The 25,586-nt window shown below is 32.0% G+C and overlaps 5 protein-coding genes across 12 annotated transcripts in view; 4 read left to right on the forward strand and 1 right to left on the reverse strand.

Annotated features, from left to right (window-relative positions):
- Position 1: 1 nt before the first annotated feature.
- Positions 2–3,334, reverse strand: LOC122712326 (probable serine hydrolase). Of its 2 annotated transcripts, XM_043931881.1 has the most exons (7): positions 3,269–3,334; positions 3,022–3,161; positions 2,896–2,940; positions 2,538–2,773; positions 1,123–1,470; positions 590–874; positions 2–139 (listed from the first exon to the last, which is right to left on the reverse strand). In XM_043931881.1, the coding sequence occupies exons 2-6, from the start codon at positions 3,080–3,082 to the stop codon at positions 623–625; spliced, it is 942 nt and encodes a 313-aa protein (XP_043787816.1). In that variant the 5' UTR covers positions 3,083–3,161; positions 3,269–3,334; the 3' UTR covers positions 2–139; positions 590–622. The 2 variants fall into 2 exon arrangements, with proteins under 2 accessions (XP_043787816.1, XP_043787817.1); XM_043931882.1 differs by lacking the exons at positions 2–139; positions 2,538–2,773 and adding an exon at positions 1,785–2,020 and having other exon boundaries at positions 446–874.
- A 385-nt stretch (positions 3,335–3,719) lies between these two features.
- Positions 3,720–5,732, forward strand: LOC122712325 (AH receptor-interacting protein). Of its 6 annotated transcripts, none has more exons than XM_043931875.1 (7): positions 3,720–3,803; positions 4,034–4,152; positions 4,246–4,425; positions 4,499–4,664; positions 4,774–4,960; positions 5,050–5,192; positions 5,309–5,732. In XM_043931875.1, the coding sequence occupies exons 2-7, from the start codon at positions 4,075–4,077 to the stop codon at positions 5,509–5,511; spliced, it is 957 nt and encodes a 318-aa protein (XP_043787810.1). In that variant the 5' UTR covers positions 3,720–3,803; positions 4,034–4,074; the 3' UTR covers positions 5,512–5,732. The 6 variants fall into 6 exon arrangements, with proteins under 6 accessions (XP_043787810.1, XP_043787812.1, XP_043787811.1 ...); XM_043931877.1 differs by lacking the exon at positions 3,720–3,803 and adding an exon at positions 3,825–3,865; XM_043931876.1 differs by lacking the exon at positions 3,720–3,803 and adding an exon at positions 3,860–3,921.
- Positions 5,733–6,518: 786 nt separating this feature from the next.
- On the forward strand, positions 6,519–8,923 carry LOC122712323 (protein pelota). Its single transcript, XM_043931870.1, has 10 exons — positions 6,519–6,675; positions 6,980–7,048; positions 7,123–7,215; positions 7,309–7,459; positions 7,541–7,654; positions 7,724–7,864; positions 7,949–8,171; positions 8,235–8,427; positions 8,502–8,608; positions 8,698–8,923. Exons 2-10 carry the CDS (start codon positions 7,008–7,010, stop codon positions 8,796–8,798), a joined length of 1,164 nt encoding a protein of 387 aa, XP_043787805.1. The 5' UTR covers positions 6,519–6,675; positions 6,980–7,007; the 3' UTR covers positions 8,799–8,923.
- Positions 8,924–9,440: 517 nt separating this feature from the next.
- Positions 9,441–13,485, forward strand: LOC122712321 (pescadillo homolog). 2 transcript variants are annotated; one of them, XM_043931869.1, is made up of 9 exons: positions 9,441–9,636; positions 9,817–10,050; positions 10,144–10,651; positions 10,731–10,870; positions 10,937–11,196; positions 11,265–11,452; positions 11,550–11,722; positions 11,807–12,414; positions 12,808–13,485. In XM_043931869.1, the coding sequence occupies exons 1-8, from the start codon at positions 9,613–9,615 to the stop codon at positions 12,062–12,064; spliced, it is 1,785 nt and encodes a 594-aa protein (XP_043787804.1). In that variant the 5' UTR covers positions 9,441–9,612; the 3' UTR covers positions 12,065–12,414; positions 12,808–13,485. The 2 variants fall into 2 exon arrangements, with proteins under 2 accessions (XP_043787804.1, XP_043787803.1); XM_043931868.1 differs by having other exon boundaries at positions 9,442–9,636; positions 11,547–11,722; positions 12,808–13,482.
- A 6,121-nt stretch (positions 13,486–19,606) lies between these two features.
- LOC122712328 overlaps positions 19,607–25,586 on the forward strand; it is a 113,863-nt gene continuing 107,883 nt past the window's right edge. Inside the window, exon 1 of the mRNA XM_043931885.1 lies at positions 19,607–19,833. Within this exon, the coding sequence (XP_043787820.1) occupies positions 19,824–19,833 (10 nt within the window). The 5' untranslated portion in view covers positions 19,607–19,823. The remainder of the gene's footprint in view (positions 19,834–25,586) is intronic.

The raw sequence follows: 25,586 nt of genomic DNA on the forward strand, positions 1-25,586 counted from the left end.
GTTGTTGGTTACCAAATGTAATATCCATTAAAATAATATGTACCATTAAATTTTATAAAAACATCGTTCATTGGCCTTGTAAGTAGTATCATTTATTACTTCTAAGATATTTTTAAGTTATGACTCATTTTTAAACAAACTGAAAAAGGAAAAATCGTAATTTTATCTATAGTTAGTAGAATACTGTAATGACACTATATCTTTGGAATGCTCTTTTTTCAAAATTGTGATATGTAATCATTTCTTAATATTATTTTATAAAAATATGAAAAAATTATAATATAAATGAAAAAATTTAATTAAATTAAAAAAATATATTATTTTTTATTTTAAAAAAATAATGATTTTTAATTTTTAAATTATAGTTTATAATATAATTAATAAATTAAATCCAATAATTTGAAGCACAAGTATTGTGGAAGTACATAAGATAATGTAATATCATAATACATTTTCATTGTTTGTACACAATACATACAGAATGTATAGATGTACTAAAATAATTATATGTTTAAATTAAATATTTCTATATACATTTAATATAACTTGCAAAAAACTAATTTTTCTAATTTAACACTTGCTATCTTACCCCTATCAGTTTACATCTAAACTTTGCTTATCATTAAGTACTTATAAAACTGTTAATTATAGGTGCAATTTTTTCAGGATAATTTAAATGTACATGATGAGTTCCCTCTACTTTATGATATTCAAATTTTTTAGCACCTATTTTTATTTGATCTAAAACTTTATCATAAGATTCAGGATAATCAAGTTTCAATCCAGGTATAGCACGAATATTAAGGTAAGCACACTTTATCCGAGTTGCATATACAAGTACCATATCTAAAGATATTGTACCCAATGCAGAAACCTAAATTAAATTATATATAAAATATGTTATATTATTATATTGTTGTTTTATTATTATAAAATCAATATCAATTAATATTAATCTGTAGTTGGTATTCTTAGATCACAATTTATGGAATTATAGATTATCAGTTGGTATTCTAATTGCAGATTATTATGATGATACAAACTATAGATTAATGTTATATATTATATAATATAATAAATTCATATGTAATTATTTATATATCATAATGAATAAAATATTACCTTTAATCGCGGATCACGTGAAAAATAGTATCGTTCGGATTCATTGGCAGGTCGCAAACCACGTTTCATTAATATTATGGCACTTTCTCTAGTTATGGAACCTTTATAAGCATCTTCAACAATGCTAAGCACTTCATCATAACTATAGGATGGAATACTATCAGATTGTAGCAATTCATACTTTAAAAATTTGTCAATACTATCACTAAGTATAGCAACATTTTTTGTCACATCTTTTACACTAGGACTTGCAATATCTAAACTTATCATGAATTCCACTTCATCAGGATAAAATGCAGCATATAAAAATGATATTGCCCCTCCTAAGGAATGTCCAAGTAATTTGACCTATGATAATCATATTTAATTATATATTAAAATATGTAAAAACTGGAAAAAATAGAAAATTATTATTTATGAATACTTGATATTAATTCAAAATGATTATGAATATAAAATAATGTATGGATATAAATTTTAATTTTATGAAATGTACTTTTTATATCATGCAAAATTGGAGTAAATACTTTCAAGGCTGACTGTTATATAATAATAATAATAAAACAATATTTTTTGTTTAATAGATTCTATGATTCATTGATATGATAGTTATTTAAACTACTAAACTAAATTGAGTGGTAATACTTAATCCACTCGCTAACCTTCTTCCATTTGAAATATTTTACAATTCTACGAAGTAGAATAATACCATCCCAGTAAACATAATAGTATTGACTTTTTGGATAATGGGAAGATAAACCATGACCAGGCATATCCAAACAAAGTACTGAAATCTCATCACATAATAAAGGAATCAAAGTGTCAAAACTGCCAGCATTATCTTGACGTCCATGCAGAGCCACTATTGGTTGGATCCCTTTAGGACCCCACCATTTGCCTGCAGGTAATGATTATTGAAAGATATAGAATAATTTTTAGATTTATAATTACTTTAAATATATATAAATATACTAAAATTTATATTTCCTAAAAAAACATTTTTAAATAAAAATTTTAATATGAAACAAAGTTGTAGCTGAACAATAGAAATTTATTATGATTTTGAAAATATATATATATATATATATATGACCTATAGTTATACAACGATAGTACATGATTTGCAATACATGTATTGTACATATGAATACATATAATGATTAATTATATAAATCTATAACAGTCAACCTTGTTCCAAGTAATTTTTATAATATGAATTTAGTCATTATATAATTATATATAATATATATAATATAACAACTCTTTTATTATAAATAAATCCAAAATGATATCAATATAAATATTTATGTATATTATCAAAAAATTAAACATGAAAATAAAAAATTGAATTTTTATATAAAAAAAAAATTAAAATTAATAAATGATCGTTGTATAACTTTTATTTGCTAGCTAACCTTGTTCCAGTTATAATATTTAACAAGTCTACGTAGTATAACAAGCCCATCCCAAAATACATAATAAAATTGTCCACTAGGAAGATGGGAAGATAGACCATGACCTGGCAAATCTATAGCTAGAATGGCTACATTTGATGGTAATAATGGAATTAATTTATCAAATGTTCCAGCATTATCTTGCCAGCCATGTATTGCTACTATGGGTTGTTGATCCATTGGTCCCCACCATTTGCCTAAATTTATTATCATTATTCTTTGATATTTTGTAAATATTATTATAATATTATTAATAAAAGAAAATTTTTCATATATATATTTATAACTGCAACTAAAATGAATTACAATATTTACTGACCGCTTAAATAACCCCATGGTACAGGTATTTGAATTTCTTCCACATCTGAAAATTATTAATATTTTATAGTAATTAATTAAAAAGCTGTAATATAAAAATATATCAGTAAATAAAATATTAACTTACTATGTACTTTATGTCCATTTATATTTTCAGTAGAATCACTAGTTTTGTCAACTGTATTCATCTGGCTGATAAAATACTAATAATGTTTAAAATTTGTAAAGAATTATTTCTCTTATATACTTAAGAGTTTTTAAGTTTTTCTGAAAAAAATTCATAAAATAAAAATATCAATTTTTTAAATTAAAATGTAAATTAAATATGAGTATAATTATGTTAAGTCATAACTTATATATAATATAATTATTACCTTTTTTAAAATTAAAAATGATACATTATATATTTTTATTATGTTTTTAATTTATTTATGTATTTTATAAGAAATTTGTTAATAATTTATTGTATTATCAAATAAACGTTTGGAAACTTATTTAGAAAGAAGAAGAAATCTTTAATATTATATAATTCTTACAAATATTATACTTCGAATTTTGATGAAATTATTTAAAATTTAATGTAATACTTTACTGTGCGTTTTCTAAATATATCAGATATCAAAGGAGGATTACACAGCACTTTTATCTAAGATAAGTCTACTTTTTTAACATATAACACATTGGAAGACATACTTACGTATTATATATATATATATATATACATACATAATATATATATACTTATATATATTATATATATAGTAGTTATATATATAATAGTATATGTATTAATCTCATTTATGTCGTCTTTCTCTTATGATATGATGTGTTCATAATTTTATATTTTTACGTCAATTTATTGACTTGGCAAAAAGCAGAGAATTATAAAAAGAAATATATGAAATTAATGTAATAAATAATTTAATAATGGTTCGATTAAAACAGAAATTTGCAATTAAAAAGTTTTAAATGTATAGTGAAAATAACATTAATTAATTAAAAAGCTGTAATATAAAAATAGTTTATGGTTATTAAAAATTTATAAATTGATTTTATTGAAAAATCATATAACTTGTAACATTATTGTAATTATAATGCATTTCTTAATAATACTGAAATTATAATGTAAATTATTTTAGGTTATTTCTTTTTTGTTTTGTTATCAACTGTTACTGTTAAAATGGAAAATAAGGAATATATAGTGAAAACTATAATTCATGCAGGTACAAAAATAATTAATTTTGTACCTGGAACTAAAGTATGCATATATTTTAAATTAATTCTGTTTAAATTAAGTATAAGTTTTAACTTATATTAATAATTATAAATAGAATTATATTTTAATCTTTAGGTATTTTTTCATTTTAAAACAACAAAATGTGATCCACAGAGAACAATAATAGATGACAGTAAAGTAATGGGAAATCCAATGGAACTTGTTTTAGGAAAAAAATTTAAACTTGAAGTATGGGAAATTATTGTACAAAAAATGGCATTAAATGAAGTGGCTTGCTTTAGAATTGATAAAAGTGTATGTTTATAATACTTTAAAAGAATATTATAGCATTTAAAAATCAATATTTTAATAGTATTTATTGTTTTAGCTAGTTACAGCATATCCATTTGTGTCTAAAACTTTGAGAGAAGTTGGAAAACCAGAATCAAAAAAACGTAGTCATTGTTGTGGTGTAACTTTACAAAATGAAGGAATTGGATATGATGATTTAAATGAACTTATCAAATATCCTCAAGATTTAGAATTTACAATTGGTAATCAATTCAATTAAATAAATAACTAATTTTTAATTTAATAAATTATAATATTAAGTTACTAATTTCTTATTTATTAGATATATAAAAATTATATTAATTTTTTTAGAGCTTATCAAAATCATTTTACCTGATGAATATGAAAAAGAGGTATGGCAAATGACAGAAGATGAGAAATTAAAAAGTATTCCAGATATAAAAGAAAAAGGAAATATATTATTTAAAGAAAAAAATTATAATGCTGCATGTGAGATGTATGCAAAAGGTATTGGTATATTAGAACAACTTATGCTTGGGTTAGTATATGATATATGCATATATTGTTATAATTTATTGGTTATTAATTTTTTCTTTTATACATATTTTATTTATATATAATCTATAGAGAAAAACCAAATGAAGAAGAATGGTTAGCTTTAAATCAATTGAAAACTCCATTACTTTTAAATTATGCACAATGTAAATTAATTCAAGAAGAGTATTATGCAGTTATTGAACATTGTACAACAGTTCTTAAACATAATCCAGGTTTATTATTTTATATTACTTTATATTATGTACATTATATATATTATATATTATAGACATAGTATATATCATATATACATATATATATATCATAAATATATATTTATCATTCTTAGATAATGTAAAAGCACTGTACAAAAGAGGTAAAGCATACATAGGTGTTTGGAATGAAGAAGAAGCGATTAAAGATCTAACAAGAGTTGTTGAATTGGATCCCACATTACAACATATAATTGAAAAGGAATTACGAGCATTTTCTACAGCAATCAAAGAAAAAAATCAATTAGAAAAAAAGAAATTATTAAAACTCTTTAAATAAATGTATAAATATTGTATAAATTATATAGATTTTATATATATAGCATGCAATATATACAAAATCTCTCCTCTTCCTCTTCTCATAATAAAGCAACTTAGAAGACAAATGTTATTTTGTCAAATATTGTATAAGAAAGTTGTACAAATTGTTCATAGTATAATTTCAATATTGTAAAATCTTAATTTATCTGAAATTAAATATAAATATTTTTCAATATGAAATTTTCGAATTTTTATTATTTATAAAATATTATTTAAAATACTTATCTTATAATGATTATTTATTATTATTTACTTAAAATAATTAATTAATTCTACACATTTTAAAAATAATGCATAATAAAATCATTTTTATGATTTTGAATTTTTTTTTATTATTTTACCGGCATTGACAGTTATATATTATTAAACCGAACTTATATTTTTAATTTTTACATTTTAAATAAGATAATTTTTAAATTAATATATAATTTTTGGTTTGATGTCATTTAAGGAGTATTTTTTAAAAATTGATGTATTGAATATTTAAATGAAAAATGAATTCGAATTTGTGAACTTCGTTATATGTAATATAATAATATAATATAATAATTGAGATACTTTTTTTGTATAAAATTATATTATATTGTATAAAATTATATTATTTCTCTTTTATTTTAAAATAAATTTAAAATTAATTGTAATTTAAAATAAAATGTTATCTTTTTATAATTTTATTAAAAGTTATTAAATATGTTATAATTTATGAAACATATTATTTTTCATTATTTAACTATGTAACTATTGAATAAAATATATTATTATATTATAAAATTTATAAATTATTTTTAATTCAAATCATATTAGATTTTTATCGAATCCATTTTAATTTTCATAAATAAATTAAATTAGTAAAATTAAAAACTGTAGAAGTAATTTTCAATTAATAATATTTTTTATGTTATTTTTTAGAATTTTATTTTTATACTATTTAAAAATTTTCTTTTAAATCTAGTTTCTAAAACGAAATCTAAATTCATTAATCAAGTCATGAGTGTGACTGTTAATCGACAGAAAAGTATCATGTTTAACTTATGGCATAATTTATTTTATGTTATTCTAATTAAACTTAAAATATGGAATGTCTGATTTTCTTAAATATAAATCTGTGTTAATTATTCTTAAGGTAATTACGTAAATTAATTGCATATGAAACTGTGACAATATGTACAATCTAACCTAAATATCATTTTGACTTCAATATGTAAAATGATTTATAAAAATAATTTATAAATAAAAATATTTTAGTATATTGTATTCCTTTTTTTTGTTTTTAATTATATAACATTTTGAGTAAATTTTAAAATATTATTTGCAAAAAAATCGAGATCAGTATAAGAATTATATCAAATTTATTCAAAATGATTTTAATATTTAAATAAATTATTTAAAACTGATAGAATAAAATATTTAACATTAAAAATTTTTAGATTTAATAAATACGAAAATCTGTATAAAATGAAACTTGTGTCTAAAAATGTTGATAAAGATGGAGAAGGGTAAGTTTTTTGCTATTTTGAATAAATTATAAAGAAAAAAAACAATAAAATTAAAAAAAAATATATATTATTAGGGGTGTGTCTCTTGTCCCAGAAAATACAGAAGATATGTGGCATGCATATAATCTTATTGGTGAAGGAGATTTTGTTACTTGTTCTACTATTAGGTAATTAATTTTAATATTAATTTTAATTATCATTATAATAATCAATCATATAATAAATCATAATATTTTACTTAATATTATTATTTTTTTTAGAAAAGTGCAAATGGAATCTGCAACTGGTAGTTCTAATAGTTATAGAGTCAGAACTACTTTGACTATATGTGTAGAAGGTATTGACTTTGATACCCAAGCATGTGTTTTAAGACTGAAAGGTAGAAATGTAGAAGAGAATAAATATGTTAAGGTATTTTTTTAATTTAAAATGATTAAAAATATATTTTATTTAAATTATGTTATAATATATTCAACTTATAATTCTTCATAGACAGGAGCATATCATACACTGGATGTAGAACAAAATAGAAAATTTACAATTACAAAAACTAAATGGGATTCTATTTCTTTGGAAAGAGTTGATACTGCTTGTGATCCTACACAGGTAAAATTTAAAATAAAAATAATAACAATTAATTGATGAAATTTAATGAAATAAAATACTTAATTTTAGAATGCAGATGTTGCTGCTGTTGTAATGCAAGAAGGTATAGCACATATTTGCTTAATAACTTCCAATATGACAATAGTTCGAGCAAAAATAGACCAAGTTATTCCTAGAAAAAGAAAAGGAAATGTTTCACAACACGAAAAGGTTATTTTAAAAATTTATTAAATTATTAAATTAATTTTAAATAATATTTCATATTTTAATTTCATTATTTTAATAAATTTTTAGGGTTTAACAAGATTTTATGATAACATAATGCAAGGAATTTTGAGACACATCAATTTTGATATTGTAAAATGTATTATTCTTGCAAGTCCTGGATTTGTCAAGGATCAATTTATGGATTATATGATTCAGCAGGCCATTAAATTAGATAATAAAATAATATTAGAAAATAAAGGAAAATTTTTACTTGTGCATTCTAGTTCAGGTTTTAAACACTCTTTGAAAGGTATATTATATTTTTCAATTTAAGTAAATATAATATATTTTTTGTAATATATTTTTTTTACAGAGATTTTAGCTGAACCTGCAGTAATATCGCGAATTTCGGAAACGAAAGCATCAGGTGAAGTAAAAGCACTAGAAACATTTTATACAATATTACAGACTGATCCTTCTAGAGCTTTTTATGGAAAGAAACATATTGAGAAAGCTAATGGATCTCAAGCTATTGAAACACTACTTATTTCAGATAAATTATTTAGGTAATGATAATATCTTATTTTTATTTGATAGATTAAACTCATATATTTATGATTATTTTATTAATTGCATGCAGATGCCAAGATATTAATTTGAGAAAGGAATATGTTGAATTAGTTGAAAGTATAAAAGATTCTGGTGGAGATGTAAAAATATTTTCAAGTTTGCATGTCTCAGGTGAACGTAAGTTGAATCAATTATTCAAGTTTCAATATTTTAAGACATTTCGATATTTTTAATAATAATAATAATTTTAATAATATCGTATATAGAATTAGATCAACTTACTGGAATAGCAGCTATACTACGTTTTCCTATGCCAGAATTAGAGGACGAAAGTGATGACGAAAGCGATTCAGATGAAGAGGATTAAAAAAGCTAAAATAATATGCTAATGTATAACTTCGTATCTGTTTGTGCTGTGCGCAATCAAAAATACAACAAAATAAAATATAAAATATATTAATAAAAAAAATTAATATTTTTCTTGTTTTTAAACATTTAATTATTTTTTGTTTTTCAATATCTAATCATAAATATTGAAAACATCGTAATCATATTTCGTAAATGTTTTAGAATTATTATAATAAATACATAGACGCAATACAAAATAGAATTAACATTCAATAAAATTAAATATAAAATTACAAATATATTACATTTATAATATAAAGTCAAGAAAATAATATATTTTTTATTATTATTTATTTATTATTATATTATATATATTATTAAAAATTAAGATTTTATAGTCTTCAAAAATATATTTAATTGATATTTATCGATATCGATCCTTATATTTTGTATTATGCGCCAAAAATAACTATAGATAAGGAAAGCAAATAATAGAAGAAGGATAAGAATCAGTATATATATATTTTATACGTATATTTACATTCTTATATATCTTAAATATAAATAAATTTATATAATATTTTTAAATTTTCTAAATTGAGATTAGAATTTATTTAAATATATTATTATTATATTGTTTTTGTAAGAAATAATATGCTTTTTAAATTCGATGTACAAAATGAAGGTTAAGAATTCTTATTTGCTATGAGATGGCGCTATGTTTCTAATAAATAACTCGTTTTCTATTATTTTCTACACGTGGATTTAATTATTGTGATTTATTTTATACACATTTATGTAATTTCATATTTTATGTAAAAACGTGATGTAAAATGGTTGCAATAGGAAAAAAGAAGGTATTTATTAGAATTACTTATACTATTTATACTAAAATCATTTATATTTGTAGTTATAATTGAGGTTATTTTTTGTGTATAAAATAAAGAGAGATTTGAATTACATATATTATTTATATTTTATAATATATATGATATCATTTTAAATACTATTATCAAAATTTTTATTTAAATTTATAGTATCAGTCTGGGGAAGGAGCACAGTTTATGACAAGAAAAGCTGCTTTAAAAAAATTGCAGCTCACTTTAACTGATTTTCGCAGATTATGTATATTGAAAGGAATATATCCAAGAGAACCACGTAATCGTAAAAGAGCGCAAAAAGGAGACCCTGCTATCAAAATATTATATCATAAAAAAGATATTCAATTTTTGATGCATGAACCAATAATATGGAAATTAAGAGAATTTAAAGTATATTAAATTAATTAGCATATTATTTTTAATATGTAAATATTATGTATAATATTAAAAACTACAAATATTATAAAAATTATATTTTTTCAGATATTTAATAAAAAAGTTGGAAGAGCAAGAGCTTTGAGGGAATTTTCAGATATGAAAAGATATTTAGATAATCATCCTACTTTAAAGCTAGATCACATTGTTAAAGAACGTTATCCAACATTTATTGATGCACTTAGAGATCTAGATGATTGTTTGACTTTATGTTTTTTGTTTAGTACATTTCCATCCCTTAATCATATACCAAGAGATCAATCATTATTATGTAGAAGATTAACAGTTGAATTCTTACATGCTATAATTGCTGCTAAAGCTTTACGTAAAGTATTTGTATCTATTAAAGGATATTATTATCAAGCAGAAATTAAGGGACAAATAATAACTTGGATTGTACCTCATCACTTCAGTTTTGAGCCTCAAGCAAAGAATGATGTAGACTTTAAAATTATGTCTATATTTGTAGAATTCTATATCGTGATGTTAGGTTTTGTTAATTATAGGCTTTATCATAGTCTTAATTTATATTATCCTCCAAAACTTACTACTAATGGTAAGATGATTTTTCTGAAATAATAATAAGTATATAAATTTTTAATAATTTTATATTAATATAAATGTTTAATATGTAGATAATAGTGAAAAAATACTTGTTGATGAAGAAGTATATGTATCGGAAAGAATAGCAGCATTAAATGTACCTTTAGTAAATCTGGATCCTACATTACAAAATGTAGAAGATGAAGAATTGGAGATAGATAAATTTGCAAATGTATGAATTAATTAAATTGATATTTTATTATTTTTGACATAAATATTAGTTTATATTCAATTTTAGGAAGGTGATGCTACAAATATGGAAGAGGTTAGGATAGAAGCAGAAAAAGTTAAAAAATTAAAAACACTTTTCAAAGGTTTAAAATTTTTCTTGAATAGAGAAGTACCAAGAGAACCTTTAGTTTTTATTTTACGTTGTTTTGGAGCTGAAGTATCTTGGGATAAATTACTCTTTGTTGGTGCAACATTTGATGAAAATGATGAGACAATAACACATCATATAGTGGACAGACCTAATATGACTAAACAATATATTTCTAGGTAATACTTTTTCTTTATTATTATATTTTTGATATTTAATTATTTGATATTTTTATATTTTTTTCTAGATATTATGTACAACCACAGTGGATTTTTGATTCAGTAAATGCTAAAGAATTATTACCTGTAGAAAAATATTTAATAGGTTGTGTACTTCCGCCACATCTTTCACCATTCTCAAATAATCAGCATGATCAGACATATATTCCACCAGAGGAACGTGCTCTTATGGATCCTGAATTTAAACTTAATAATGGTGTGCAATTATAATTTATACAAATATAAATAATAATTATTAATGGATCAAAAAAAGAAATTAATTTTGGTTTTATTATTTTTTTATTTATTAGAAGAAGATGAATCTGAAGAAGAAGTAGAAGAAAATAAAAAAGAAAATAATGAAAATGAAGTGCAGGAAAAAGATTTAATAAAAAATTCAGAAGAGAAAATTGAAGCAAGAGAATCTTCTGGTGATTTAGAAACAACAATCGATGAGAAAGAACAGCAACGAAATCGATTAAAAAATGTTAATTATTTTTAAATATATATATATATATAATTTTATAATTTTTCGATTATTTACACATTTTTTTTATTTACACAATTGCAGAAAATGAAAGTTAAAACTGGAGAAGTGATAAAGGAAGATCCATGGGAAAAGAAACGACAGGAGAGACAAGAATATCGATTAAGAGAACGTATGATTAAAAAGAAACATCGAAACTTATATAGGAGTATGATGGAAGGTCGCAAGGAAAGAGCCAAGGAAATATGGCTTCTTCGTAAGAAGAGGCGGCTACATGATACCGCTGAGAAGCAAAAACGCAAAGAAGAACGCAAACAGAAAAAAGTTAAAGTTACTGAATAAGAATAAATAAAAAAAAGCAATTAATATAAATTTAATATTTAGTTTACTTTTATTCCACATACATCATTTTTTGTAAATGATGAACTGTATTAAGATTATATCTAACCACATTTTTCATATAATCTTTTTGTCTTTTATATATCAGTATCGAATATAAAGTCAATGAAAATTTGACAGCGGAATGTAATAACTTTCTCGATAATCATAAGTACAGTTACGCGAATAGAGAGATGTTTTTAATCCAGTCCTCCCACTTACCGGAAGCCCACGCATACGATGATTCTGGTTTCTACTTTTCCACCGAAGGACTTTGAAGGCCAGACTACCTACATATATTAACCTACGCAATCGTGAGTATTATTTATCTGTATATAATAAAAATTATTCATTGCGATTTGATTTTTTTACACAAAAAATTTTACATAATAAAAAATTATTCAAAAGATTGTGCATTGATCTCGAATAAAGAACAGATTCATTTCAATCATTCGATCTCTAATACATCTTTGATTACTTCCGTAACTTTCGCTAGACGAATTAGCATCGAAGGACAAATTCATTTAGTGATGGATAAATTACCATCGATACATCCGGTAGTTGCCTATATTATATTAGCAAGTCTCCTTGAATCGATCATTGAAATTGGATGCGAAAATAAAATATCCATGATCAAATTATGTGCAATTTTTGTTATTTTGAAAATTTATGATTTTTTATAAATTTTTATGAATTTCTTTTTTTAGTATGAAAACAAGGAAAATTTGAAGGATCTTTGAAGTGGACAATATTTGAATTTTAAAAATTCTTAATTAATAATCGTGGTCATAAAAATAAAAATATGTAACATCTCTTGTACAATGAAAATAAATATCTGCTATATCATGCATCTTAGATTTCTACATGGTCATCATTATGATTTTAAATTTAATTTCTATGTAATATACGAAGTGATTTGCTGCATGATCGAAATTAAGACTTAGCAATCGACAAAACAATGTTCAATCACATTGTTCTCGAAACAGAAAAAGGAAAGAATGGAGAATTAAGCGAAAGGAAATAAAACAATTTAATAATTATTTCAGCATAAATGAATTTAAATAATTTTTAATTCATTTCCTCTCCAAACGATCGCCATATTTTGTAAAAGTAAAAAACGTTAAATAGGTTTCTTAATAAAATCGACGATTGACTAACGTCTATTTGTGAGAAAAGTATTAATATTTCTTATTTGTTTGACACAGGTTTTTCGCGAATATTCTCGGTTCTGGAACAGCTTCTCATCGATTTCTTTAGTTATTTGCAGTGGTGACTGAACCGATGTGTCGCGACACTGGCGTCGGTGAAGTCACCAATACCTAACCCGATTCAGGTGTGCGAGCTGTGTGCAGATTGGGTGCTTACGTCACCCTTGCTATTCCTGTTCCAGCCCATCTCCATTCCGATTCTCCTTAAAATGAGCATCCCTAGAATCTGCAACGCTATATAACGTTCTAATCTCATCGATTTGCATATGATCACGAATATCATTTCCTTATACCGTTAAATTTCACGATATATATTTCAGCGTCAAAAATAATAATGATAATAATAATTTCGTGTTTAATTTAAGAAAAATCTTGAAAGATTTAATTAGTAAATGAAATTCGAATGAAACATTAATGCCAAATGTAATCACGATGAATTTAAATTATTTGAAGATTTTTTTTTTTTTTTTAATACGATTGGGTTTTTAATCTTCATCTTTCTGAATTGTATATCCATTATCCTACGCATTCACATTTGTTTTATATTCTGCGAATTTTAATGTATCCTCTTTTAAACGCAGGTATGTATAAAGGAAGGAAATGAGATACAGGATAATTCCATAGAATGGAATTTTCTTGCGAACAAAATTTTATCCTGGTTCCTGCTGTCTTTTTCTCGATTCTCAATTTGGTACGAAACACGGAGGTGAGTGCGTGGGATGCGCGTGCAAGAACATTGGGACAACCTACACGATTGGTGGCAACGCATCTGACTGTGAAATATCAAGACTTTCGAAAACTTTTTCCTTCGTGTTCGAAAGGAACTGTTCATATGAAATTCAAACGTTATATCTCAAAAACGTGTTCATAGCGATTCGTTAATGAATAAGTTACAATATTTCAAATGGTTGCATTGTATGTAATTAATCGAAAATGTAAAATATCAAAGAGCCAAGAGTACGTATACATGATTATTACTGATTATTTGATATTGGCACGTGAGCGGATTCAGGAAGAATGGCCTTGAATTTCATACATAGTACCGCGTATAATTGCAGTGTATTGTTTAGCGAGGGATCATTAATGAAGAATAGAAGAGTTCCGTTTTCGCGAGACGAGCACAGTGGATTGGTTGGAAGAAAAACTGTAATAGATGGCAAAAAGGATGCCTCATCTCATATGAGGCGAATAATTATATAATCAAGGTTATTACGATATTAGATAATCGATGCATCACTGATATAAAGACGCGGTTGCATTTAATTGAAACGTATGAAGGAACGACCTTCGAAAATTTCTCGTACATCAGACTTAAGAAAGATAATCATAAAAGCTTGCGCTATGCGAGAGATGTTCGAGCTGAATGCACTTTCACGCGTTTAATTGTTCCTCCAGTCGGTTATTCGCTTCCGACTGACGATTAACTTGGGTGATTTCAATGCCGGCAAAGGCGATGCGTTCGCTCGACTTCGGGCTCTACTTTTTCATCCACACTGATGTTAGCGTAAAGAAATCTTCGATCACGTTTAATAAACTTGCAACGGATGAAAAAGTCTCTTTAATTATGTTTAAAATCGCGTGACGCGGCGCTCCCATTTTAATAAACGTTCCTCGAATCTCTTCTTCTTTCAGAGTGGAGAAAAAGTTTTTGGAAATTATTCTTTTTTCCCAAAATTAATGTAATTAAATGATTTAAATTTTGGCCTTCAATTTAATTGGGAATTTAATTTTTTCTTACATCAAAGAAATTTTATCTTTATTTGAAAAAGTACTTACTTACATTTCATTTCATTCAAAAGTCTTTAATATGGAATCTTGATTGTCTAACAAAATAATAATGCCTCGTGATATATATTATATATTAAATAATATACAAGAAATGAAACACATTTATTTTCCTTCTGCTATAAATATATTTCTTCGCAAAATATCAATTCAATTGGTTCCAATTGATATCTTTATTGAAATATCGTATCGATCGATATTATGATTTTCTATAAATATTTTCTGGAAATAAATATCTTACAATAGGAGGAAAAACTATCATCGAAAAAAATACCCATTAATCGAAATTATGTCATACTATTGACATATTCTTGACATTTAAAGCAAATGTCTTACACGCAGAGCCAAGCAATATCACTGCAATATCATCATCATTATTTTCTAACGAGATTAACACGAGGGAAAGAATAATAGCCGACGATTTACCAATCACTTCGTTTTTCATTAATGAACGAATCAACTACGACACGACTGGCTACTTCATTTCAATCGCTGATTGCGGATTATAGCTCTATAAATCAACCGCGCGCGGTTTTACGCGACGGCCGGTCGCGAAAACTGGAAACTCGTTATCGATTACTCGTCGATTCTCGAAGTCGATCGATCGAACAATTTTTTCCTATCGCGGAAAAGCGAATTATCGAGCGTCGTCGAAGCTCGTGCTCGATCGCATTGTGACGTAACAACGGCCGATGATTCAATGGAACGGCGATCATTCACGTCGCATGTCGACACGTGCCTGGCTCGTTTGCAAATTGGTCAATTACCATCCACCATCTGGCTATACCTACATACATATACATATATATATACATATATATATATATATTGGCCGGTATTTTAAACGAATACACTCCCGTCCGCAGCGCGTCTCTCGCGCGCAAAGTCGAGGAGCGGAGGGATGAATGCCGCGCAACCTGTACGACAGGTATTCCGTGTTTTTCCATGAAATCGAAATATGCGTATAGATTTTTCTTTTTTCTTTTCTCTTTCTCCTTTTTTGCGAATGTGATTGGCCATTACTATGCGTTAACGTCCGTTTCGCTGGAAGAACCAATAACAAAGCGTGAAATCGTGGTAGAAGAAGGTAAGGTAACGTGGTGGGAAAGGGAATGTTGATTGATCCACGTCGATACGAGACGTGGGGGATTGAGAGGAATAATTTATTTAGGAGGATAGACGTTTCATTTCTACGAGGGAGAGAGGAGAGGAAGAGGAAGAGGTGGTTCCGTCGCCGATGGAGTTGTGTTTAACCGAACAAGTGAACAGGGATCTTAAGAGGAACGGGTATTTATTACGGGAAGAGGATAAAGTCTTGGAACGGTGTCATCGTTCATTCTCGTCATCCCGGGGTGCCGTGAGCGTGTCCGTGAAAATGTGCACGAGATATTCAAGGAGAAGGAAGGAAGAGGAAGAGAAGGAGGAGGAGGAGGAGGAGGGGGGACTAATTACAAGGTGGTTTGACGGCCAACCTTTTGAAATTTGATCGAGCAACCGATCAGTTCCCCGGCCTGGCGTCCAAGTTATCCACAGTTGGCCAGGCGGATGATGGCATCGTCGAAAAGAATACGAAATGAACGCGTGCCCCCACGGATCCCCGTTACACTACGCCCCGATGAACTCGAGATCCCCGATCCCCTACCACTACGCCCGAGATTCGAACGATTTCCAATACTTCTATACTTATCTTTTTCGCAAAAAAATTTGGCAAAAATTTATCCCTTCGTTCGAACAAAATTTTCTATCCTATGCAGATAATACATATTAACGCGAGGATTCGTTCGATTAAAAGAATAGAGAAAAAAAAAAAAAAAAAAAAGAGAATCTCTCGAAACGGATGTTTGGTGTCCAGCAGGCAACCGCGAACTCGCGGTTTAACGTAATCGCTTGACCTTGCGCAACGTTGTTTCGTGTCCAGCGGGCAACCGTGAACAATGCGATCCCTGGGAGGGAGAGCAGAGGTCCTTTTATCAGGTTTTTTCAATCGAAGGAAAAAGGATGGTACGTCGATATCGTGGAAAGGATCGCGTAGGCTGGATTCACGGAAGCCCAGAGATCTCCCTCCCGTGGCCGGATCTCATGGATCGTTGCCCGATGCTTTAAAAGATTGCATCGTGCCGTGAACGGATCGTTGCTCCGATCCGCGGAAGGAAAAATTCATGGGATCCGGGGATCTCTGTGCGTCTGCCAGTTCATGGAGCACAACGGTTAATACAACCTGTATTATATACGGATATAGGCGCGCTACATCGCCGGAGGAGGCAGGATGGATTAAAAAACCGGGGATTGAATCGGTTCAAGGATATCTTGAGAGGAGAAAAATCTCATCTGGTATTTCGTCGGTCGGATGGTGGCAAACGTCCGCAAATATTTGCGGAGTAATTATTGGTGGAGCGGATGGATCCGTTGTTCGAGGCGACCGCTCCTTCCCACTTTTCTTCATCGTTTTTCTATGAACGACGACATACGTTTCGACGTGATACGTCGAATTTTGTGCATTAATTACATCGGAAGGCGATATTGAATTCTTCGAATTATAAAATTAATCTCTCTCTCTCTCTCTCTCTTTCTCAAGTTTCAATCGGATTTTAATTATATTTTCAACGTATGATATATTCGTTGGAGAAAAAGAGAAAATTTGTAGGAGAGGGAAAATACAAGGATACGCGTGTCTGCAAATATTAAAAAGTATTCTCGATTGAAAGAGAAACAAAAAAGAAATGAATATAAAAAGCCTTTAAATACATAGATAGATGATCTTACGTATCATTTCCTGCCTGAAATCGTTGCCGATTGATTAAAATTCAAAGACGAGACCTCGTATATATCTCGCCCTCAAAGATATTAAATCGTGCTTCCTCTTCCAATCATCATTCTCTTAGTGGATAGATTAAAATCCTTTGGATGCGCGTTTTTATCCTCGTTAAGAGACGAGGAAACACTTTTTCTCCCGGTTCCGTGCTCGCCGTTCACGGCCCGTTCCGTGAAATCACGTGCGGTGTCGTCGAACGAGACCTACGACGAAGCCTGGTTACACATCGCGTTTCGCGCGACGTCTAATGACATCGTGTACCCCGGCTAGAGAGTACACCGGTGTCGGTGAACCCCGCCGCCTCGAGGCATTTCGCACAGGCGGAGGCCACGGAGAAGAAGAAGGAGAAGAAGAAGAAGAAGAAGAAGAAGAAGAAGAAGAAGAAGAAGAAGAAGAAGAATCCACGGACGTGCGCCTCCTATACTTTGCACCATTACGCTTAATCTACGGCCTGCCGTGTCGATTCATAGAGGGATGCCGGCTTAGAAACGAGCGTCATTGGTACACGTCTCCTCGTTCGTCGTGTCGTCGTCCCCTCCCCTCCCCTCCTCCGTTTGATTCGCGATCTCGCGACCGGAAGATAAACCGGTGGACGCGCTGGATCTCTCGGAAGGAATCTCGTGCAAATCCGGGGGAAAAATACGCTCGCCCGTCTTTCACGCCTTCTCCCGATGAATTATGCATCGGTGAAACGGTTCACTCGGGGCAGCTTATGCCCGAGGCGGCCATCGAATCGGCCAACGTCGTCAAGGTTGTTTGAACCGCGACTATTTTAAGGCGAGAAGGCGTGTTATTCCACGCGATCGAAGGAGAGGACGAGGTTTTTTCGGAGATGCCACCTTCGTCCCACTGTGCATATTCGATTCTTCTATCTTTATCTTCTTATCTTCTTATCTTTATCTTCTATCTACTACCGTGATCGTAAATATATCGATCGAGGATTATATCGTTCAATCGTTATAAATCGCGAGAAGATTGCACGCATTTTCGTTATATCGTGTATAACCTTTCCTCCGCGTATCCGATTACGTGATCAACCTTGAGGAACGTAACGGCAACCGAGTTGTTCCCCGCGAAATTCCTAGGGATCGGTGTTTCGGTGTTTTCCCTCCCTGATCGAGCTCAAGCTCGGAGGATCATGATCCGTCCCCGTCGAGATGCCAAGCCAGAGCCCCCCTCTCTCTCCTATATATATATATACATACACATACACATTGTGGAGGGTTTGGTGTACACGGTGAAGCGAGCGCGCTAGAGAGATTGGTTCCAGACGCGGAGCTCTTCGAGTTCGCGCGTCGAGCAGAGCTAGCTCTACGTAAACTTCTATATTAGTTGTGTCGGCTCCTCTGGCGGGACTGTGTGAGTGCTTTGGAACAGGTAAGAACGATCGGGTTGATCCAGGCGAGAGACAGAGAGGAGAGGAAGAGAGTGCAGGTGAGAGAGGGGCGAGGTAGAATAAGGTGGAAGAGGGAGGAGAAGAGAGAGAGGCGAGAGAGGAGTTCGTAGAAGGAAAAGGAGAGGAGGGAGGCTCGTGAAAAGAGAGAGGCCGGTCGAGCGAAGAGAAGGACCGTCGGCCAATGAGACACCAGCCCGGTGATGACGTCGTCGTTGTCTCACGTCGAAGTCTCACCAAAAGTCTTCGCCAGCCACTAGTTCGTCCGCGGTCTCCCGGCTGGACGAGGAGTTCGTCCTTTTCACGAAATCCGATCACCGACAGGTGGTTCTATTTATTTATTTATCGCTGTTGTTATTTTATTGTTATTTCTTTCTTTTTTTTTTTTTACTATTATTATTATTATTATTATTATTATTACCATCATCATCTCGTAATCGTGGACCGGCCAGTGAAACAAGCCAACATTGGACATTCACGGATACTACACGGAAGGATCGTGGCTGAAGGAGGCTGCTGTCAGCCATGGGGACGGGTAAGTTGTGCCGCACCGGTGGTCCACCACGTCGGGGTGATCGTCTGGATGTCGAGGATTCGTGATCGTTCCGCCGATCCTTGGTTCGAATTTAACGATTCCATCCTGGATTAGTTATGCTCGTTCTCTCGTTTACTCACTCACCATTACAACTCTCTCGTGTCGTGTTCTCCTCGGATCCTTCTTTTTCCTTCTCTTTTCGATCTTGGCGAACGTAAGGAGATCGCCACCACTCGCCTACCATTCGCCGGACATTATCCGGTTATAGTTTCTCCTCTCCTCTCCGTTATTCCCCCCGTTTGATCCCTTTATTATCACCAAGCTTTTCTTTTTTCTTTCTTCCTTCCTTCCTTTCATTCTCCATCGAAAGTAATTTTGAAACAAGTTGATAAAGTAGGGATCAATACGCGTTATCACGAGGGACAAGATAGATCGTAGCTCCCGTATCCTTTGTCCTCTTCTAGAGTCAAGGTTATTCTCGAGTGTGGAATATTCGCGAGTGTCTGTCCAGGCTAGTTCGATAGTCGTTGCGTCTTTGTTCGAAGAACGGGCTCGAAGAATATATATAATTAACGTTCTCGCTGTTCTCCAAAATGGACGATCTTTTGCCCGTAAGCCTCTTCGTTGCTTCGTCCGTTGATAACGATATTCTTCTCGATTCGAGATTCGAGATCGATCCATCGTTTTCCATCTTGAGTTTGCCGACTTTCCGCGCCGGCCTTGAATCGATTGTCGGATCCTTGGAGAGGAGGATGCCGAGAACGCTTCTTTATCTTCCGCGTAAAAAGTGTAACGTTCCAACGCTGCATCACTTTCATCTCGATTTCCTTCACCTTCGATTTCGAGAATTCGATACATTCGATGCATCGGTCGGAAATCGAGACACGATCGATCGGTTTACACTTGGCCCCGGTTTATACTTGACATCCTTTATTCACGAAATTTACGCAAATTATAATATTTAAAAGAGAGAGAGAAAGAAAGAGGGAAAAAATAAGAATAAAAAAAAAAAAGGAAGAATGAAAAATTTTTCGGTGGAAACATTTTTCTATTCGTTCTATCGGATGCATGTTATGTCAGAACGCATAGATAGTTTCGACCTTTAGCACATCCTTTAGGCAGATGGTGTCAAGGATGATGCGCGAGGTGTGCGCGCCAACCGATCAGAAATTATGCGACTACCTGGGCGTAACGCGTTGCCTTTTTTTTTTTTTTTTTATACGCGCGTTAAAACAAATTCTCGCATTTCCCCCGTTTGCCCCCGTTAACCCCCCCAGTCCATCGCACTTTTTTCGCCCAATCCACGCCCTGCGTACGTATTTGGCGATCGAACGCATCGCTTTACTTTTCGTACCATTGAACCACGGTGCCATTTCCGGTTTCGCCATTGCACCGCGTTGCACCGAGTTTCGAAAGCGCACGTGGGTAAAAGTCGATAACGATCGAATAAGGGTATCGTTGCGCATTTTTTTTTTATTCTCGACTCGTTTCTCATTCGATTACTCGCGTCACTGGGTACATCCTCCTCTACCCGATCGAATCGAATCGTTCCTTAGCTACCGTCATCTAACCTCCTCTGCTGACCTTGAATCTCTCCCGCGATCTCGAATACATCTCCGTTGCAATTCAAGAATTATATCTCTACTAATACGCGTGTACGAATTCCTTGAATTCTCCTTCAAGCCTCGAGAGGAGGAGGTTTCACGAGGAAAGGAAATTACTTGCATTCGACGAGAATATAAGAAAGGAGGAAATTATCGAGGGTAATTCCAAGATGCATATAGATCGGCTATCGATCGCCCTTAGGCGGGTAATGGTCAAGCGGAGTATCCCAGTGAATTCGAGCAAGACACTTTCTGTGACAAGTATATAAGAGAAGTTATGTTGGATCCGGTTTCGCGGCGCGGAGTGCGTGCTTTCACCGGCAGCGGCGACGACATCGAAATCGACGTCGAGATGCGCAAAAAGGATCCTGGGACGATGATGATGATTAAGCGGCGAAAACGGGTCGCGAGTGATGGCTGGGACGATGCGAGTGAGTGAGCAGTTTTGGAAAACGCGGCGAGAGAGGATGGTAGGAAAAAGGAAAAAAGGATACGAGCGACTGTCGGGAGGGAGCGGATCCTTTGGTGGTGCCGAGCTCCTCGCCATCGTCATCGTCTCTGAACGTAACGCAGGTATCTATTTTTATCAACGAATCGGCCATCTGCTGACATTGCGTAAGTTCGTTCTATCTAGGGATTATAATGTGTGCGAATAATGGGCAATTGAAATTATTAATCAGCAAAATCAGTAAAGCATCGTCGCGAGAATGGAAGAATCGATCGAGTGATTCGCATTATTTTCTTCTCTTCTTGGAACCGGTATTTTTTCTAAGATTAATGTTCGTTAAAAATGGATTATCATTAATGGTTTCTCTTTAATAGATATAACGGGATATTCTATCTTCTTTTAAGAACGATTTTAAACGAAAGAATTTCTCTTATGAAATATCTTTTATGAAGAAAATAAGAAAGATGATACGTTTTAATTTGACGTTTCATTAATAAAATATTTTTTTAAGACAGTTGGTCTTAAAAAAAGAAAGAAAGAAAAATCTATTCTCAAAAGAGATAATTTGCACAGCATGGCAGAAAAGAAGATCCATAATCCCGTGGACGTGGGGAGAAAAAGAATAAACATATCACTTTTTCCCTCGATTCAGACCGGTCGCAAAAAAAATCACCGAAACAACTTTCCCTCCTGGTCGGCTTCCCGACAAAATCGTCGATTCAAGCGTTACTTGGAACGGAACGATGACGCTGATAAACCTGTGGATTCACCTGTCGGAGTGTCGATGATTGGACAAACCATTCGCTCTCTTCTGCACTTCGATGGAATTCACCCTCTTTCGTACGGAACAAGAGAACCTTTCGTAAGAACCTTATTTTCATGGATGGCCGGCCGATCTCGGTTGCCGTTCGAATTCCATCCAATTCCTCCTCTATTATCTCGCGAATCCGCCACGAACACGTTACGCGATCGCTTCGCTTTTTGGCCCGATCACGGTCGGCTAAAAAAAAAGAAAAGAAAAGAAAAGAAAAGAAAAGAAAAGAAAAAAAAAGAAATCGATTACCATTCGCTGGAACTCATCGGTCGGAGCGAATTGCCCTCGCCGAGAATCGAGTTTCGCGCAAAGATGCGCAATGAAGCCATATTCGCCGCTGCGGAGACCGGTGTTTTACCGCTCTGAATGCCGATTCGCGAACGTGACCGTGCAAATGCGGACAACGTTCTGCTCGTTCATCGTATTATCTCAGAGAGAGAGAGAGAGAGGGGGGAGAGGGAAGAAAGAAAGAGGCGAAAGAAAAGAGTTCGATAAAATTTTCGAAAGCGAGAGTTTCGATTCGGCCGAAGCTGATTTACGCGACACTGGTTCACGCTTATTGAGCTTGTTCGAACGACTCGTGGCTGTGGTTACGTGATTAATAACGTTCACCGTGAAATTCTGCGATAAGATGTTGCGTTAATGCTTGGATTTTCCCATTTGTCTTCGCGTATCTGTGCCCCGGGGCCAGGGAATTCTCGAGTCCAGCCTTTCTTCTTAGTCATTTATCGGCTAGAAATGGCTGTTGAAAAACTGCGTTCCTATCGTACGTTTTCAACGTTCGACTCGAAGATTTATATATAACAGAGAATCCTTCTTTCATTGTTTCGTTCGTTTTCGTATCGAATCTCGAGGAAAATGGAAAATGGAGGAGGGGCGGAATTATTATGTTGACGATCCCGTTAACACATGTCATTTTTTAACGATGACCAATTGATTATTTCCCTCAACAACATTTTATTATCCTCAAGAGACAATGGTTTGAGTTTGACTCAGGATTACTTTCCTGAGTCGGTTTTCTTATGTCACCGATCGAACTGGCGCGCCACGTCCGATCGACGGCGAAAGGCATTGTCGAGGTCACGGTGCGCGGCTCCGTCGTCATTTACCCGGTCGAAACCCGGTAGAAATTGGAGCGAATACGTGGGTCGATCGTGTTACTCAATAAGTCTACGCGTGTTCTAAATAAAACTGGAGCAAAAAAAAAAAAAAGAAAAAAAAGAAACACACAGAGATTGGAGATTATCCCATCTCCTTTCCCGAGGCGAGGTGATTTCAAAGTCGATTAACAAAGTAATTGTATTGCTCGATCTTCGAAGATCTACGAGGATGACAGCAGGAGGATAGAGGAGGTGACGCTCGCAATGGAGATTCTTACATTTGATACGATCGTAGAAAAGAATCTTGGAGATTCTTCTAAGCATTTGAAATTATGTATTTCCACGAGGCCTACATGTGTTCTCGACGATGAGAATGCCTGGAATCGTGATCCCAGTTCGCGATCGAGATAGTGAGTGAAATTTTTCCCTTTTTTTTTCTTTCTTTTTATTAGACATCCGAATCACAGTGAAACTTACTCGGGATCGTAAAAAAACTTTCCTTCGTGCGATTCGTGTTTAAATTATGGAAATCGAAACGAATCGCTTTGTGAATCGTGCATGACAGGAAAGGGGAATAATACGCGTGGAATTTTTCGTGCGTTTAACTGTGACCCCGTTGTTTGAACTCGCAACTCGTTGACGGCCAATTCTCGTTGCGCAATCGGGAAATGTGTAACGCACGCGAAGACGCCGCTTTTTTCCCCGTTGATGTATCTGCTGGAAATAATTAACAAGCGCGACGAGGAATCATCCTTGGCAGCGTTTAATTATTCGTACACTCGCTCCTATGTTTGGATTCGATATAAAGGCAAGTTAAAATTTCGTGATCCCATTTCGTAACAAGGAAATAATCCCTCTTCTTCCTAACTGTCACGTGCGAAGATATTTTAAAAATTATGAAGGGGAAATTTTGTAAAAAGAAATGTGTCAAAAATTGTGCAAGATCCAAGTTATTCCATTAAGATAAAGGAGAGTTGGAAAAGTTAATCTACACGAGTACAATGAATCTTTAATATCGTAATAAATCATTTTATAAAAAAATTGAAACTATCGAATCAGATTTGAACGCGTACGATATACTTAACCCTATAGATCAGATAATCCTCGTGTTCGAATATTAGCCTCGAGGAGTTACATTGTATATATATATAGAAACGAAAAAGGAAACGAATAATTGATGTTAAATATGATAAATATTCTTCGAATCGATAAATCTCGATTATCGAACGAGGACATTTGTCTTCGAATTTTCACATTTAAAATTCTACGAATGAGAATAAATAAACGAGAGGGAAAAAAAGGATAGATTTCTATTACAGTATCTTGCACGTAGACACGCTCGTGTGAAATTTCTCGATAATTAAGGAAGTGCAATTAAGCTCTCTTCTCTCGGTTCACCTGCTAATCTTCTGTCGCATGACACCGAGTCGTTATTACGTACCTACCTACCCGGAATCGTTTTCAACCTAACATCTCTCCTCTCTTTTCTCATCTCCGTCTCTTTTACGTAACAAGAAATCCAAGCCAAACCACGACCACGAAAACCAAACTGTTCAACTCGGTTCCAGCGATTGTTCCTGCGCGTTGCGTTCGCATTCCACCGTGCGCAAGTTAAGGTCGTTTCAGGTATATTAAATCGTTCGGTGTTTTTTTTTTGTTTTTTTGTTTTTTGTTTTTCCAACGAACGGCGAACGAGAGATTTAATTCAATCGTAGACTTTCATGGGCGCTCGTGGAAGGGGGAGAAAAAAAAGAAAAAAAGGAAAAACGAAGCTCCTTGGCCGGGAC

Source organism: Apis laboriosa, unplaced genomic scaffold (genome assembly GCF_014066325.1).
Source record: "Apis laboriosa isolate Shangri-la unplaced genomic scaffold, ASM1406632v1 scaffold1_cov151, whole genome shotgun sequence".
Classification (NCBI taxonomy): Eukaryota; Metazoa; Arthropoda; class Insecta; order Hymenoptera; family Apidae; genus Apis; species Apis laboriosa.

Bases quoted from the DNA above. Each gene is read 5' to 3' on its own strand.
- LOC122712323 (XM_043931870.1), top strand. From the start codon at position 7,008: ATGAAACTTGTGTCTAAAAATGTTGATAAAGATGGAGAAGG. The intron at 7,865-7,948 runs GTTATTTTAAAA...ATAAATTTTTAG, and splicing joins ATGTTTCACAACACGAAAAG to GGTTTAACAAGATTTTATGA. The intron at 8,172-8,234 runs GTATATTATATT...TTTTTTTTACAG, and splicing joins TTTTAAACACTCTTTGAAAG to AGATTTTAGCTGAACCTGCA.
- LOC122712321 (XM_043931868.1), top strand. From the start codon at position 9,613: ATGGTTGCAATAGGAAAAAAGAAG. The intron at 11,197-11,264 runs GTAATACTTTTT...ATTTTTTTCTAG, and splicing joins ACTAAACAATATATTTCTAG to ATATTATGTACAACCACAGT. The intron at 11,723-11,806 runs GTTAATTATTTT...ACACAATTGCAG, and splicing joins AACGAAATCGATTAAAAAAT to AAAATGAAAGTTAAAACTGG.
- LOC122712326 (XM_043931881.1), bottom strand. From the start codon at position 3,082: ATGAATACAGTTGACAAAACTAGTGATTCTACTGAAAATATAAATGGA. The intron at 2,774-2,895 runs GTCAGTAAATAT...TAATAAATTTAG, and splicing joins ACCATGGGGTTATTTAAGCG to GCAAATGGTGGGGACCAATG. The intron at 1,471-2,537 runs GTTAGCTAGCAA...TGATTATCATAG, and splicing joins AATATTATAACTGGAACAAG to GTCAAATTACTTGGACATTC.
- LOC122712325 (XM_043931875.1), top strand. From the start codon at position 4,075: ATGGAAAATAAGGAATATATAGTGAAAACTATAATTCATGCAGGTACA. The intron at 4,153-4,245 runs GTATGCATATAT...TTTAATCTTTAG, and splicing joins ATTTTGTACCTGGAACTAAA to GTATTTTTTCATTTTAAAAC. The intron at 4,665-4,773 runs GTAATCAATTCA...TAATTTTTTTAG, and splicing joins AGATTTAGAATTTACAATTG to AGCTTATCAAAATCATTTTA.